At 29.4% G+C, this 17,262-nt stretch overlaps 1 protein-coding gene across 1 annotated transcript in view; it reads left to right on the forward strand.

The window, feature by feature from the left end:
* The window catches only part of LOC148274449 (uncharacterized), a 200,213-nt gene extending 183,300 nt beyond the window's left edge, over positions 1 to 16,913 (forward strand). The window contains exons 14-19 of the mRNA XM_088237109.1: positions 3,596 to 3,809; positions 4,431 to 4,633; positions 15,001 to 15,417; positions 15,508 to 15,666; positions 15,753 to 15,890; positions 16,184 to 16,913. Of these exons, the coding sequence (XP_088093235.1) occupies positions 3,596 to 3,809; positions 4,431 to 4,633; positions 15,001 to 15,417; positions 15,508 to 15,666; positions 15,753 to 15,890; positions 16,184 to 16,582 (1,530 nt within the window). The 3' untranslated portion in view covers positions 16,583 to 16,913. The remainder of the gene's footprint in view (positions 1 to 3,595; positions 3,810 to 4,430; positions 4,634 to 15,000; positions 15,418 to 15,507; positions 15,667 to 15,752; positions 15,891 to 16,183) is intronic.
* Positions 16,914 to 17,262: the final 349 nt, after the last annotated feature.

Here is a 17,262-nt window from a genome sequence, read left to right on the forward strand (position 1 = left end):
GACATATTCCATTTTGCATTATAGCCTACCTTACTAGCATCCGCTGGCAAAGTCGATTTTGACGTTTGAAATCACTAAGCGTTACCGCCTTGTCCCGATTCGATAACAAATGGTGACCGACGAGCAATATTATTGGAAAATATTCAATTAGTATTGCTTTGTGCGTCTCTAGTGACAATTATTGTCGCAGACTATCATTGTGCGCTTGCTGCGAGTGAACCAGTAACGTGAAAAGATGTGCTCCTTTGTCAAATTGAAATATAAATCGTTCATCAAAGCAGTGACAAAAGCCACTCGTTGCGTGGTGAGATTTTATTTAATAATATGATTAAAGAAGTGACATATCTTTAGAGTTGGAAAACGGTTTAAGGAATGGATTACGGTAGTAAAGTAGGCTTATATACTCTTATCAGCCGGTTTAAGTGATCACTTTACACTCTTTACTTTTTTTTTATATGAAGTAAAATTATATATAAACTCTTACGTACTATTACTTTTTTCAATTAGTTTATTATCTATATTTAATACAAAACATACGAATTTCTTTTGATTATTAGATGATTAGGGTAAAAGTGGACTTTCTTGTTTATTACTTCGTCGAGTAACATTATATATCGGCATTATTTAAGCATCCATATTTCTTTAAATCGCCTAAAAATATAAAATTGGAAAAAAATAATGTGAAAACATTTTTTAAGCATTAACTTTGTAATTTTTCATGTTGAATAATATAACTACATGCGTATTTAGTTTGTGTTAAACGACTTAATTTAATTTAATATGCTAACCGCTTTCAGAACATGACTGTTCCTTTGGCAAGGCTTAAGGCTGTTGTCGGGTAAAACGCACGAAGAATGAGGAAATCATACGATTTTATCATTAAAAAAAATATATATATGCAGATAAAAAATATAAATACAATATTACGACTAAATTAAATTTTTACATGAATTAAATACATATATTCACATTAACGTTTCCCATTACGTAAAGAAAAAAACAATTCTTGTGTACATAATGGAGAGGGATGTCTCACAATAGTTTATTTTATTTTTAATTATTTAGATTTTAAAACGAATGTTTTTTTTTAAATCGCGCAATAATAAAATAAAAAAAAACATAAAATAAATAAAAAACTGTTATTTTTAAAGGTTTCTATTAATTTATATTTATATACTTAAATGGTTTATATAATCAAAATATAAATACTTTTCAACCGGCAGATTACGCCATTTCAAATTTAGGCTAAACTTTGGTATCTCGATTCTCATTTAAAGATTAAGTTTTGAACTTAAAAAAATTCAAAGGTTTCAAAGATACTATATTAGAAAATTAAAATGGCTGAAGCAAAATGTTAATTTTATGTTTTGAAAAGAAATAAAAGCATTTTAAATCACATACATTTTTGTGACATTTTCTTTTATTTTTACGTAAAATTTTGCTTTTGGTAATTCTTTGAAAATTAGTTATTGCAATATTTTAGTTGAAACCTTTTTTTATTAATTTTTATTATCTTTTTTTTAAAGATAATTCTGGTTGAATTATTTAATTTCTAACAATATATTATTTTAGTTTTTATTAGCTTCATACTGGCTCTTACCGGTACCAGTATTTTTTTTTTATTTTTAATTTTTTTATTATTGCGCGGTTTTTAAAAAACATTTGTTTGAAAATAGCAAAATCGTATTGTTTTCTTATTTTTTGTTCGTTTTACCCGGCTACAGACTTAAAAATAAACAAATTTTGTTTTTTAATATTGTATTGTATTATTTATTACAACAAAGATGAAGAACATTTTAAAGAAGGGAATATAGAAGTCGACACATTTACAGGGCTTATGACCTGTCATTTTGTTTATTTTATTTTATTTTTATTTATTCACAAAATATTCATTTATCATTTATTGAGACAAGTCCCAACTCCATGGAACCAAAGTCCTGTGTTGAGTTGGGATAAAAATATATTATATATGTATTAAACTTTTACAGTTAATGTCACCATATTTACTACATATAACAAAAACATAATTAAAGAATACATTGCAAATTTAATGTAAAAAATAACGTGCTATTGAAAAATTGCCATTGGCTGGTTTAAATGGCCCCTTAACACACTGTGTTACATTCACCATTCTGCCTATGTTTGAACATCTATATTCTTTTAATTCTTCCCCCTGTTCATCTTTATGAAGTTAAAAAGCTGAAATTTTACTATCGATACCGGTGAGATTCTGACTGAATTATTACACCCACATGAGAATTATTATTCCACACAGGCAACGCCTGATAATACTTTTGAATTTTTATCCTTCTTGGACTAGCGATATATAATCAATAAAATGTTATTCATCTCTGATGTAATATATATTTATATTGGTAACTCTCAAGAGGGTTAAATCCAGTTCTTATCTACAAAAAATTTAACAAACACAAACTATTGTTGATAAAACTTTGTTTATATTAGGATGCATATTAAATTTATTCTAGTGATTTTATATGAACTAAACACGTCATTTTATTTTTGAAAAAAAAATTTAACTTAAACCTATTTTATTAATTTTAATGATAAAGAAATAAGTAAAACGGCAAATGTTACAGAGTATGTTAAATGATTAGCAGCCAATGCCAGGTATTAAGGTTTGTAAATGTATAATCTCATCATAAACACACCTCTACACTTACTCTCATACAAATACATACAATCGCACCCTTTTATTTTACCATAATTTAATATGTTTGATTTTTATTTAGAAACTTCGCTGTTCTGTCTTTAGACCGTATCTTTTTTTATGTAATTATATCATTGTTGACTGTTTGTTTCTGTAAAATAAATAAATAATATATTTTGTACAGCAAATATAAGACCAACCAAAGAGTCTTAGTAAAAAGTAATGCTTTTCGACGGCCGATATGAGCATTAACCTTTTGCTAAAAACGTACTGCAGAAATAAAAAAAAATATCGCCATAAAGGTGTGAAACTAAAATATTTTTTTTTTTTAAACTTTTGAAGGCATAATTTAAACTGGATTTAAAAAAAATACCGCTAAATTTGTTTCATAAATCATTGAATTTTTTCAAAAACAAAAATTTAGAATTACGCTTCAAAAACATTTTTACTTAAAAATCTATTATTTTGAAATTATTCGATCTATTTTTACTTAAACACATTTTTTTCATTATTTGTGCGCCAATATACTCGATTTAAGTCTTAATTTTAAGAGGCGTATTCTGCCGGTCGAAAACTACATATATTATATTTTTATCCGAAGTAGGTACCTTAGAAAAAATACCTTTTATTTAATGTTAATTTACTCATTTTTTTTATTGCGTGATTTTGAATAAACGTCCTTTTAAAATGGCAAAATCGTACGATTAATTTTCTTTTTATTACCGGTTTAAGACTATACTATAATTTCTGGAAGCCTGACATTAGTTGACCTGACTTTGTCCATTAAATATTTGAACTTTAAAATATATCTGGTATTTTAGAAAACACGATTTATCATACAAAAAAAAAAACCTTATTGGCACAAAAAGTTTATTGATTGTTAATTATTATTATTTGATTTTTAATGGAACCAATTTTTTTTTTCAGAACGGTGTCATCGAAGACAATGACTTCTCGGAGCTGGCGATAGAAGATCCGGAGAAGACGATAATTCTAGAAGCTTCTAAATCTCTTCCTCTGAAGATAGACGAGGTGATGTCACTTCCTCCAGTAGCCGATAACCACAATAACAACGTATCAAGTAAAGATCAGGAAGCGGAGCCAGACCCTCAAGCAGTTGATAAGTGGCTTAAGTCAATTGGTAATTAAATTACAATTTATGATAATATAATAAACTTTTATAAGATTCAATGCCATATATTTTTTACTAACACAATCAAAATTATCGTATTTTAAGCTTTTTTATACTTTCAACGCATTATTTCTCCCACAACTTTCGTTCATTTGAATTTTTTTTAAAGCTTGGAAGGAATAATATTTATTTTCATCATCATCATCATTCCATTTCTGCACCTAATAGTGCATAGGACATTGCATCGGTACACTAATCGCAGCGTATCTTGATCATTTTGTAACATGAAAGTAAGATAAAAAATTTCACGCTTCAGGTACCAGTCCAGGTACTATGAAATATTTTTAGTTTAAAAACTCCCTTTTAAATTAATATTTCCTATCAACCATGGCGGGAATCGAACCCGAGACTGGCATCTGAAGCGTAAGACTTATCATCTTATCTTCTTGTAACAAAAATGATCACGTTACCCTGCGATTGATGTACTAATGCAGTGCTCTATCCACCATTAGGTGCGGAAAGGGAATGATGATGAAATGTCGGTGAATTTTTTTCATTTTATTTCCTAACTTTTTGCGTCGAAGTGCTTTTGTTTTGCTGGATATTGTTTCATTTGTTCATTTTTCATAGGTCTTGAATGCTACCAAGATACCTTCAGAAAGCACCTTTACGCTGATATGGAGAGGGTGCGAAGGATCTGGGAGGTTGAACTGACCGCTGTACTGGAGATACAGAGGGTAGGACACAGAAGAAGAATTCTGGCTTCAGTGGCCGGAAGGCAAAATGGACCTACAACAAATATGGAAGACATTAAAACTGATCTCAACAATCTGGTAAGAACTAAAATAAATCTTTAAAAATATTTTCCTAATGAGGATGTTTAGCGTTTTTTTTGTGTCCGTGTCTTGGGTCTAAAAGGGTCAATGTTGAATGTATTTTTTTTTCCGACATTTTGTAAAGGTTTGATGTTAATAAAAAAATACGCATACTTGAAAACAAATATATAGATATTATATTAATATTTAGGAATAAATACTTTTTTAATACACGCGAATTCACGAATTCGCGAATTCAAAATCAAACTGTGTATCATGATTATTGTATTTTGAATACAGTATCATTTAAAGTGTTGTTTATTATACCATATATTAGATCCATCTATTTATTAAACTTTCGTAATTTGGTGATTAAATTCAAGCCGGTGTCACAAAAAACTAAACTTTTAACTTTTTTTAACTTAAAACAGAGATGAAGAACATTTAAGAGAAGGTAATATAGAAGTCTAGGCATCTACAGGGCTAATGACCTGTCAATGGCTGGTTAAAGTAGTTTAAAAAAATGAAAAAAAGAAATTGAAAAAATAATATTTTCAGGCCTGCCTAGTATGTAGGTGAAATAATTCAATTAGAAGAATCTCACCCGCATAAATAAAGGTTTCAGCTCTTTAACTTCACAAACATCAATAGATGAAAGAATTGAAGGAATATAGATGTTCAAATATAGGCAGAATGGTGAATGCCAGCCATTGACAGGTCATAAGCCTTACATAATTTTCAGCTTACGTATAAGGGATCATTTAAACAAAGCATTTGGAAATTATTTGGAGATAATTATTTTAATTATCATCTTGATGGAAAAATAATGTAAAAGTCTTACATTGCAGAATAGAAACTGTCATTAAAATCTTATAATAATATCCATAAATTTCACACAATTACATATCGCTAGCCCAAAGCAACAGTTAGATATCTCTAAAGAACCTATTCTCAGATAATAATCGGACTTTGAGGTGTACGGAGGGTCTGATGGAATTCAATTATTCAAAGTAGATTGGGTCTGATGGAATTCAATTATTCAGAGTATTATGAATATTATATTTTCACATAGGTTAACTATCTAACTTCAATATTTTATCATTTGAAAACATTAATTCATTTAAGTTATTAACATATCTGCATGTGTATATCAAAATCGGAAATTTCGGGTTTATCTCACTGTTGCTTTGGGCCAGCGATATTCTAATCGCAAATTAAAGGATGTTCGATTAAACTTATACATCATTGTATGTTTCAATAATTCATCTTAATCCTCCTTCGCACCTAATGGTGCATAGGGCAGTGCATTGGTACACCAATCGCGAAGTATCTTCGTCATTTTTGTTACATGAAGGTAAAATGATCAGTCTTACGCTTCAGGTACCAGGCCAGGACTATGAAATATTCAAGTGTGAAAACACCCTTTAAAATAAGTATTTCATATAAACAAAGTCCTCTTGTATGATAGGCAACCGCGCTGACCATAACACTTCTAGGCCGGCTCAATAATTATAATGATATAAAAAAATTATATTATTTATCTTTGTATCCAGGACATTATTATTTATATTTTAAGTTTGGGAGATGTATTTTGTACATTTTCAAGATATTTTTTTGTATTCTGAGAATGTAACTGTTTCTTAGTAATTAAAATCAGCAAATAACAAAATATGGCCTTAATTCTCCAATGATCCGACCCGTCTTTGTCGTATTGTTAACTCAAGACAAAATCTGGACTTTTTTTGTTTCAATTTAATCGAGCACTAAATAAATAGTCCACATCTTGTCTTGATGTCCTTTATGTTTGTCTAAGTTTTTTTTTTTTTTTTTTTCAATGTTTTTAACTGTTTTTATATTGTTATATTTATCCATAAGAATTGTATAAATGGGCAATGTCCCCAAACAAATAAATAAAAGAAAATTGAAAAACTTAAAAAATGATCATTTTGTAAAATACATTTATTCAAATAATTTTAGACACTATCGCAGTATTTAGGTGTCACAAAAAACTAAACAAACATATTTTTAAATACAATTTTAATAATTCATTTTCAGCTTACGTATAAGGGATCATTTAAACAAAGCATTTGGAAATTATTTGTAGATCATTATTTGATTTATCATTGCTTTTATAATTATTTTTGTTTTATAATAAGGAGCTTGGTGACAGATTGTGTAATAATTTATCAGCATTTAGATGTATTAATTGATTGTTTTAATGTTTATTCATGTTCAAAAACTTACTGTGATTTAGTTATTTAGATCACCTTTTGTTAATTTTAATAATAAGATATTGTTTTAATCCATAGATTTTGGAAATAATGTCGCTTGCAGAAAAACCTACGATGAAGGTTAGGATAATTTAAGGTCGTGCTAATTTCTGAAAATTTTCTAACTAAAAGCACATTTTGAGGTGGATTGTGGCAAATTTATTAACATACATTTATCTCATTTCACACTTAATTATATTATTCGTTCATCCCATAACTTGCAAAGCGTATACAATTAGAAAACGGTAAATTTTGGCATAAAAATTCTTATTTTGTGTGCATTGTGACTTGCTATTGCTTTTAAAAAAAATTGCTTCCGATTTTACTATTTTTTGGAGTAAAGTTTGTAATAAATAAAGAAAAGTTCTTTTGTTTCACCAACTGCTTTAAAAAGACTGCTTTGTTCGCTTTCCGACTGGGTCGTTTTTATGAAAATTAAAACATCAGATTAGTCACATTTACAAATAAGCAATTTAAAATTAAATAGCAATTAAAATAATTTGTAATTTATTCCAGCAAAGAGGGAAAACATTTTCGATGAGAGATGTAGAAGTCCATTTACTAACACGGGGTTTATGTGACCTATCAGTGACTTTCACTAACTTGTATAAAAACAAATATAACCCACTTATATGTTTATAATTATGTATAAGCCACTTTTATTTTGAGTTACACTTCGACCGGTTTCGAGGTTACTACCTCATCGTCAGGAATTGAACTAACTTATAATTACACGCGTTGCTATTTTTATTATAAAATATCGTATAAAAGAGACAGAAACATGAAAGAAAGAGTAAATCATCCATAAATCTTCTAATCATCCTTCATCACATAACCTTTTCTGCTTTCCATTATATGATACATCGTCTTACTTCAATACCAGTAAATAAAAATAATTTTGACTTAGAATTAAATACTAAAAAGAGTACTGCTTTCAATAACGGTTATGAACCAAATTTAATTGATAATATTTTGAATAAAAAACTTAAAATAAACTGTATGAAAAAATACTTATATAGTTCCCAAAATTTTTCTAACAATAATGAGAATTGACGTAGAATTTTGTACATTAATTTGTTTTATAATAATATTGCTCTAAGTTTACCTAACAATATTAGGCCAGCTTTTTATACTTTTAATAACATAGGTAAAATATTATCAAATTGCAAAGATAAGGATGATAAATCAAATCATTCTGTAATTTATAAATTTAATTGTTTAAATTGCCCAAATTTCTATATTGGAAAAACTTCACGTCAATTTAAAGTTAAAATCAAAGAACATATATGTCTCAGTAATAATGATTTTTCAGAATTCGCAAATCATCTCATATCCGAAAACCATGATTTTAATCAAGAAACGGGTGTAGAAATTTTGCATGTCAATATAAATGGTTTTCGTCTAGACAATTTAAAACGATTAGAAATTAGTTAAGTCACTAACCAAAAACTTAACTTTGAGTCTTCTTTTAAAAATATTTCCGTTATGATTCATTTAATCTTCTTTCTCTCTATTTATTTAAATTTTCTGTCTCTTATATACATTTTTTTATAATAAAATAAGAACGCGTGTAATTATAAGTTAGTTAAATTCCTGACGATGACGTAGTAACCTCGAAACCGGTCAAATTTTAACTTAAAACTAAAGTGGTTTATACAAATCTATAAACACATAAGTGTAAAATGTCATACCACAAATTGAAAAAAGTTTTTTACAACAATAATAAAAATATAACAGTTGAAAAGGTGTTTCCAGGCATTGCCGAGTGGGTAAAATAATTCAGCTAGATAAATTTCACCTACGTCAAAAAATATTTCAGCTCTTTTATTTCGCAAAAGCCAACAAATGGAAAAGTTGAGGAAATACCGGCGTATTAACACATGCAGAATTGCCATTTAAAAAAATATTTTTTTTACAGCTAATGACATATCATAAACTTGAAACCGATGACAGCTCATGCCTAAACTTCCATATTTTCTTCTCAAAAACGTTTTCCCTCTTTGTTGTGATAAATTTTAAACTTAATTACTCCCGATGGAGTAAATATAGCCTCAGCAACGAACATTTATACGTTATAAAAAAAATATTTGTTCATTTATTTATTTCAAATTACGTTTTCATACATGCTCACCAACATTTTTAGGCTGTGCTCGTTTTAAGCCATAATAATTAACAATAACAAAATATTTGGAAATTACATATGTAATGCAAAAAAAATAAAAATATAATAACAATTCAAATATAAGAAATAACAATATTACAAATTTAAAGAAATCAACGCATAAAAGTTAAAGTTAAAGACACGACAAAAAATGATAATTTTAGCCTCACTTCTTATATTTTTTTAAATAAACTGGGTCACAAATATAAAAGACAATAATTTATTTTCCAGATAAACTTTTTATTAGGTTTCACAATTAAAATAAAGGTTAAAGTGATATTAAAAAATAAAACAAAATAACAAAATACTGAAAAAGGAAATGAAAATACGGATAAGAAAAGAAATTAAAAAGAGAAACAAATTAAAATGAATTATTTAATTTACTGAATTAACGTGTGCGAAAAAATCACTAATCAAAATACTGTTGATTAAACCGAACCGTGTTCACATGTTCAAATTTACAAATATCCTCTTTTTTTCTTTTTTGTTTGGTTTTGTAGTAAATTGGCTTTCATCCCTTAAGTTTGGCACTTGCGGGCGAGGGGTGTCATAACTCAACTAACTAGAGTTATTACCGCTGTATAGGATGGGTGGAATACTCTTGTATGCACTTTGTCACCTTTTGTCAGCTAGTTGCCATTGAGATGTGGCAATTATATCGCTGCGCTGCGAATATCAAACACTAGGACTTTGGAACACAAAAGCAATCGAGAACCTTTTTTTGTAATTTTTTTGCTAATAAATTCACATGCATTTTTTTGTTTAGCTTATATTATCGTGTCAGGGTGGTGGGTAAAATACTGTTTTTTGTAAAGCGCAATTAAAAATACTAAAAAAGATAATCGGGATAAGGCTGTAGTCTCGTAAGACGAACGCAAAATAAGGAAATCATACGATTTGCCATTTTAAAACGAATGTTTTTTTTTTAATCGTGCAAAAATAAAAAAAAAAACATAAATTAGGAAAAAACTATATTTTTCAAAGGTATTTCTATTAAAAAAATATACTTAAAAGTTTTATGTAACTAAAATAAAATTACCTTTAGACCGGCAGATTACGCCATTTCAAATTTAGACTGAACTTAGGTATCTGGGATCTCAATAAAGACTATGTTTTGAACCAAAATTTGTTGCAATAATTTTAAGATAATAAGTTGAACATGAAAGTGGCCGAAGTTAAATTTTAATTTTTAGGTTTCGAAAAGAATTACAAGCATTTAAAATTACATACATTTTTGTGACATTTTCTTTTATTTCTATGTGAAATTATACCTTCGGTAATAATTTCAAAAAAAAAAATGAAATACTTTAGTTGAATCTTTTTTTGTAGAATTGTATTCTCTTTTTTTTTTAACAACACAATTTTGATTGTAATATTTAATTTATAACAACATCTTATTTACGTTTTTATGACCTTCAGACCTGGCTTTATCGTTTTCGGTGTTCAACTTATTATCTTCAAATTATCACAACAAATTTTTGTTCAATACTTAGTCTTTATTGAGATCCCAGATACCTTAGTTTAGTTTTAATTTGAAATGGCGTAATCTGCCTGTGTAAAAGTAATTGTATTTTAATTACATAAAACTTGAAAGTATATTTTTTAACAGAAATACCTTTATTGTTTTCATGTAATTTATGTTTTTTTATTTTTTTAATACAGCGCGATTGAAAAAGAACATTTATTTTAAAACTGCAAAATCGTAAGATTTCCTAATTTTGCGTTCGTTTTACCAGACTTCAGCCTGAAGCCTAAAAAATAATAAACAAACCAGTCAAAACCAGCTGTCGAATTCACATTTCTGCGTTTTACTAACTACCAAAAAAGTTTTAAAAATTGAGACATGTTGGGGGTTAACATAAGTTTTGTCCGTTTTTTTCGAAATGAAAGGACACAACAAAAAAAAAGTTTAACAGATTAGTCAACAATGTATTCTCCTTTATTATTTTACGATTAATCAGTCAATAATTCATCGCATCTTCACCGTATATTGCGCAAATATCGCGAGCAGCCTTGGCAGCTTTATGGCCTCGATTGAAGGAGGGGTTGAAAATGTTTACTTTTCTCTACTTGATATTCCATTTTGAAGGCTTGTAATCAAATCAAATATTATGTGTAACGTAAAAGCTAGCACAATACCTCGTAGAACAGATTTTCTTTCGAATGAGATAACCTTTACCATTTTTTATGAATTTTATTGCTCTTTTTTTAATAAAAAAAAAAACCGACACAACAAATGCTAACATCTAATATTATTATTTATTACTGGATTACCATATTTCGGCACAAAGATGCCAAAGCTACCAGATTACAAATAGCTATTTCTAGCAGCTTTTCTGCAATTAACAATACAGTGCGCTTTTCACAAAAGGTGCGGAAGTAAATAGGATGACAATTAATTATGAAAATAAAATTTCATAATATTTCTTTTACATTTTCTCCGCCTCATGTTCAAATCTTCAGCGTGATGGCAGACTTGAATTATTAATATCTCACTGTCTACCTAGTGGTTTAATGTTTAGCGCGTTTGCCTACCATGCGAGATCTCGGGTTCAGTTCCCGACATGATTGACATAGTAAATGTATTTTAAAAAGTGTTTTTAAACTAGAATACTTCATAGTCCGTTGACTGCCATCCCAAGCGTAAGGCTGACATATTACCTTCAAGTAACAAAAAAGGTCAAGGCGCGCCGCGATTGGTGTACCAATGCGATGCCCTATGCACCATTAGGTGTGGTAAAGGGAATGATGGTAATGAGACTGGCAATTGAAGCATAAGACACATCGTCTTACCTTAATGTACCAAAATGGTCAATAGGTTGGTGCACCAATTTTGTTTTTATTTTTAAAAAGTTTACGATACCTTCCCATATGCAGTTACAGGGGCACATTCAATTTCTATTGCACCCCCGTCAATAAATGAATCCTCCCCTGTGCGACACCTTTTGTTTTCACCTCTGCTTACCTCCCTTCCCTCCACTTCACACGTGCCTTACTAAAGGTGGGTAATTAAAAAAGACAGAATTTATATTTCGAATTGAAAATAATTGGTAAGGGTTGAACAACAAATAATTAAATATTAGTTAATATAATTTTTATGTTATCACGACTTTTCTATATCTACCGGTCTCGTGACGTACCCGCCTCTTTGCCAGGAAATTAATTACACTAACATGCAAACTCCATTATATACCCTCACCATAACAGATGCACAAAAATATAAAACCAACGTGCTGATAGGACACATGCTATTGTGCTTCCTATTTCAGGTTTTCCCGGGAAAAACATTCCAACGTCAAATTATTTTTACCTTAATGTTAACACTTTGTATCCCGGAGCCATGTAAACACGTGATTATATAACCACGCGTTGTGTTCCGGTCTCGTGTTTTCACGTGGTTTACCAGCTGTTCGAAAAATTGCATTTTATTGACATCTAGTTTCTTTTATTATTACTTTTTCGCTGCTGGTAAACTACGTAAAATCACGGGACCGGGACACAACGCGTGGTTATTATAATCACGTGTTTACACGGCTCCGGGATACATAGCACAAAAAAGGAGTGAGACCCTGTAGATATATGTGCGAACATTGCAATGTGGCTCTCCATAAAGGCCCAATGTTGGCAAAACTATCATACAAAAATGACTTATTAAATTGATCTAAATAAACATGAGAAGCTACAATTGATTTAACCCAGTGTTTTCATAAGTATGACACGTTTAAGAAACCCTTAAAAAAGCATGAAATTTCATAAAAATGGGCCGGGCACAGGGTAAATTCCATGTGTATTCGGCCGGTACTCAAAGTGTTAATAAAGGTTTTTACTATTTTTCGTTATTGAATTATATCCTTTGTTGGAAAATACAATTAAGTGGTAAAAAGTACATGCTTATTCAAATTCATTGTAGGTACATAATATTTGATGAAAGATCAGAGTAATAATTCACTAGAGAATCCCTTTAGCTCAATTGCATAGAACAAGAGCGTTCCAAATATTTGGTTTGGTTTTTAGTTAAACAACAAACGTGTTACGGACGGTTTCAGTTTGCACTTGTAATTCTCGATCCGAGTTCCTATGGCCCGTGGTATTGCTGTAATTTGTATCTACCTTAATGGTTTTTCTCCATATGGGCGACTCTATCAGCCAGTTTCGTGTTATTGTGTTATTATCCTAAGATTAAAGAAGTAAGTCATTGACACATTTATGTTCATGCGGTCACAAGAAGAGATCCCAGCAGAAGGCTCGTACAAGGATTTCATATAATTTAAATTTTTTTATACCAAAAACACGTACGGCTTTCGCACAGAGAAATTTCTCATTTGTTGCTCCACGAGTGTTTAAGGTCCTGGATGATCATATTTAGTTCTCGAAAACGAAATTTTTGGTTTTTATCTAAGGGAAGAGACCATTGCAGGAGACTGCTGCGAGACATTTCATAGATTTTTAAACTATTAAGCATGTTGTCCAGGGGTTTATTAAAATTTATGTTAATGTTATAATTGATTTTTTTTGGTATTCATTTATAATATGCATGCTTCCACTTTCCATTATGTTGTATCCCAACTCAACATACAATTCTTGACCTCATTGAGTTAGGGAAATGTTTTATTTTTGTAATATGTATGTTTATATAAATAAATAAAAATAATTAAAACTTAAAAAAACTTTAATAAATAACCAAGCAGCTTAAAATTAAAATTAGCTATTTAAATAAGTCTTCTGGTAGATTTTTTACTTGAAAAAAAAACGAAAAAATACATTCATTTTTTGAATTTTTGTTTCTTCATTTAAAAATATTTCATTTTAGCTACTTATTTATTAAAAACACTAAGGGTGTTACAAATCAGAACCTTTAAATTTGTTTAATGAAATAATTCTTAGTTGTAGCTTAACAATAATCTTTAAAGTGTTTATTTTAAATTTAGGCATCCCTGATTTGCAAGTAGGTTCTATGAACAGAATACGCGGATTATTCTGTGAAAATAAGCCATTTTATGGTGGTGAATAAGCCTTTTCAATGCCGAAAATAGGCTTTTCACTGTAAACAGGGAGGCTTATTGTACGAAGCTTTTTCAAAACGGATGCGCGAGCTTTAAGTACTAATGAAAAAGACAGTTTGAATAGCAGTAGGTGTATATTTTGACTGTACTAACATTATTTTTAAGTAATGAGACTGCTTTGTTTCTTTGTTAGCCATTTTTTCAATAGAATCGCTGTTTGAATGTAGTCGAGTGCAATTATATTATACAATTTCGAGGAACTCTCTTTGTTAATTACTGTGATTGTAAAAATGCATTTTTGGGATAATTAATGCATAACCAGTCCACATACATATGAGAAAATAAATTAAATAATTTTCATTGGTTTTCCGCTTTTATAATTTAAAAGAAGACTTTTTCAAATAATAAATATTTGTGTATTTATTATTAATATTTTCTTGACGATTTTTACTCTTTTTTTAAATTTATTATTCAAAAATATTTACAAAATAGTCTTAAATTAAAGTCCTGCTGAGTTGCATACATACAACTCGTTAGCAGGTTCTTATAAATTACATCGATTATTTACACCCTACATTACTAATAATTTAATAATTTAATTTAATAACTTTTAAATCATGTTAGAAAAGAGAAATAACTTTTAACATTTCCTTCATTCAAACAATTTGTGGTGATGGTTTCAGATATTTTTTTATTTAGAAAAGTAAATTAAAATTATTTCAAAAAATTTTCTTTTCAAACAATATCCCTAGATAGTAGGGTTCTTTTTTATTTTCTGTTCTTACTTTGTTCTAACATAATATCTATTTAAAAAAATACACTTTTTGCTTACAATTCTCATAAACGTAATTTAGAAATTCAATATTAGGTGGTTCGGGATTTATATAATAATAATAATACCAGTGCCTGAATGTTCAGTCTGTTTCATTTATGTTTTCGTTTTTTTTATAGCAGAAAAACCTACAAAACCTCAAAGCTGATGTAAAAGACATACCTGTGGTAGAAAATATACTCGCTCTACCGCAAAACCCGACAGTACCTCAACAGAAATCTCCATCAATTCTGAACCCAGCCGTGGCAGCACATAACTTAAAAATTACCGGCGACCAGAACCAAAATACTGGGACATTGAAAAATAACGCTGTTCAAAACTCTTCGGGACCAACGTTGGTACCATCTGGAGGAGGTGAGACCCTGAAGAGAAGCCATAAGAAGAATAGACCGCCACCACCACCAACTACCAGAGGCGCAGATCTTGAAATAAGAGCTCCTTGTGAACTTTTGGTCGGAGTTCCTGGAGCTTTGAAGACTCAGTGGAGACATCAACCTTTAGTGCTTGTTACAAGTTCTGTTATGTATGTTGCAAATGTAAGTGACCAGCTTGTTCTAACAATAGAGTCTGACTCTTCCAATCGTGTTGTTTATTTATTTTCTTAACTTTTTGTTTGTTTGTTACAGTATTTAGGATCAACGGTTGTGAAAGAATTAAGAGGTACTGAATCAACTCAAAAATCAATTCAGAAACTTAAGAAGACTAATAGTGTACCGAGTGCACTGCCTGATATTATTTTGTCGATTTCATACAGAGGAGTCAAATTTTTAAATACTATAACGAGAGTAATTATAAAATTTCTATACAATTTATATTTTTTTCCCCTTTTATTATTTACTGCAATCTTAAATAAATGTTTATGTCTTTTTAGGAACTTGTGTGTGAACATGAAATAAGAAATATTCATTGTGCTTGTCAAGATGCTGACGACTTAACACATTTTGCCTATATTACCAAAGACAACTCTACGAAGAGTCATTACTGCCATGTTTTCTGTGTTGCAACTATGGTAAGCCGTCTTTCATGCCTTTTTTCAAATAAAATATCTATAATTTTTCATAAGTAATATTTATTACGTTATAAGATCATCAAAAAATAATTATCTGCCTCAATCATTCGGTAAGTTTGTCGCCTTGCGCCAGGAAATTCATTATTTACCTAAGTATTTTTATAAGCATATTTGCGCTTTAAAAGTAATATTTTCTGCTATCAAATAGGAATTTATAGATTTTTTGGGTACATTTTTTTTAACAGTAAGTTTTACACGTTTAATTTAATTTATTGATTTTTTATGTTTTACAGGATCAAGCAACTGAAGTTATTCTAACCTTAGGTCAAGCTTTTGAAGTTGCGTATCAAATGGCTTTAAGGGATTCTGCTCCCAAAATTAACCCTTCATCAACAACTACTCAGCAGCAAACACGTTCACAATCATCAAATCAAATCACCCCCACACAATCCAAAACCCCAACGCACGAAAAACCATCAAATATAATATCCAAAGAAAAGCTTAACCAGGTGCACGGAAGATCTCATTCTGTGACCGAAATCAAACTGAATGGTCACCAATTAAAAGTAGCTCCTATGACGGTGTCCATCTCCAACGAAGACTTCCAAATCTCAGGAAAGAATGGAGATGTTCAGAGAAGCCCCAGAACTCCGTCTTCTAAAGCGCCCATTGCTCTCGCAGAAGAGCTTTAATAGTTCCCAATTCGAACTGATGTAACAAAAAATGCCTCATTTCAAAGACATTTTTAACATGGTTACCACATACCAGAATTTTACAAACAAAAGTAATTTAAGAACTAATCGATGTGACGTAAGAACTGACCGTAATCAAATTCCTAATTATAAATCTAACAAAGGTACCAGCATATTTATTTGATCAAATATTTATAAAATCTGGTTATTTAGTTTCACCTAAATAATTAAGTTATTTTTAAATATGGGTAAATTGACGAATATTTAAAATATACAACCAGGTTGTTTTGGACCCTGAGTTTATGATTTCCTAATTCTTGTACAAATAAAATATACATATGTTTGAATAGATGTAGTAAAAAAATAATGGATTTGTGATGTTTTTTTTAAAATAATAATTAGACACAGAACGCAGCTCAAATATTGTACGACTATAAAACTATTTATTATTAAATATACCAACATATTCAAAGTATTCAATTCAATGCGTTAAACGTTTTGATTTGAATCTTGTGTATTATTTGATTAAATTATTGCTTTTGTTATTTGTATTTTAGGCTAAATGTAATGCCGCAGGCTTTATTGGACATTATATTTAGGCGTAAATTAAGCTTTTGTCATATTTAAAAATTTGTGCTAATATTTATACATTATGGCATTACAATACCAAATATATTTAA

This window comes from Micrasema longulum, unplaced genomic scaffold (assembly GCF_059751315.1).
Source record: "Micrasema longulum isolate JH-2025_06_02 unplaced genomic scaffold, ASM5975131v1 h1tg001645l, whole genome shotgun sequence".
Classification (NCBI taxonomy): domain Eukaryota; kingdom Metazoa; phylum Arthropoda; class Insecta; order Trichoptera; family Brachycentridae; genus Micrasema; species Micrasema longulum.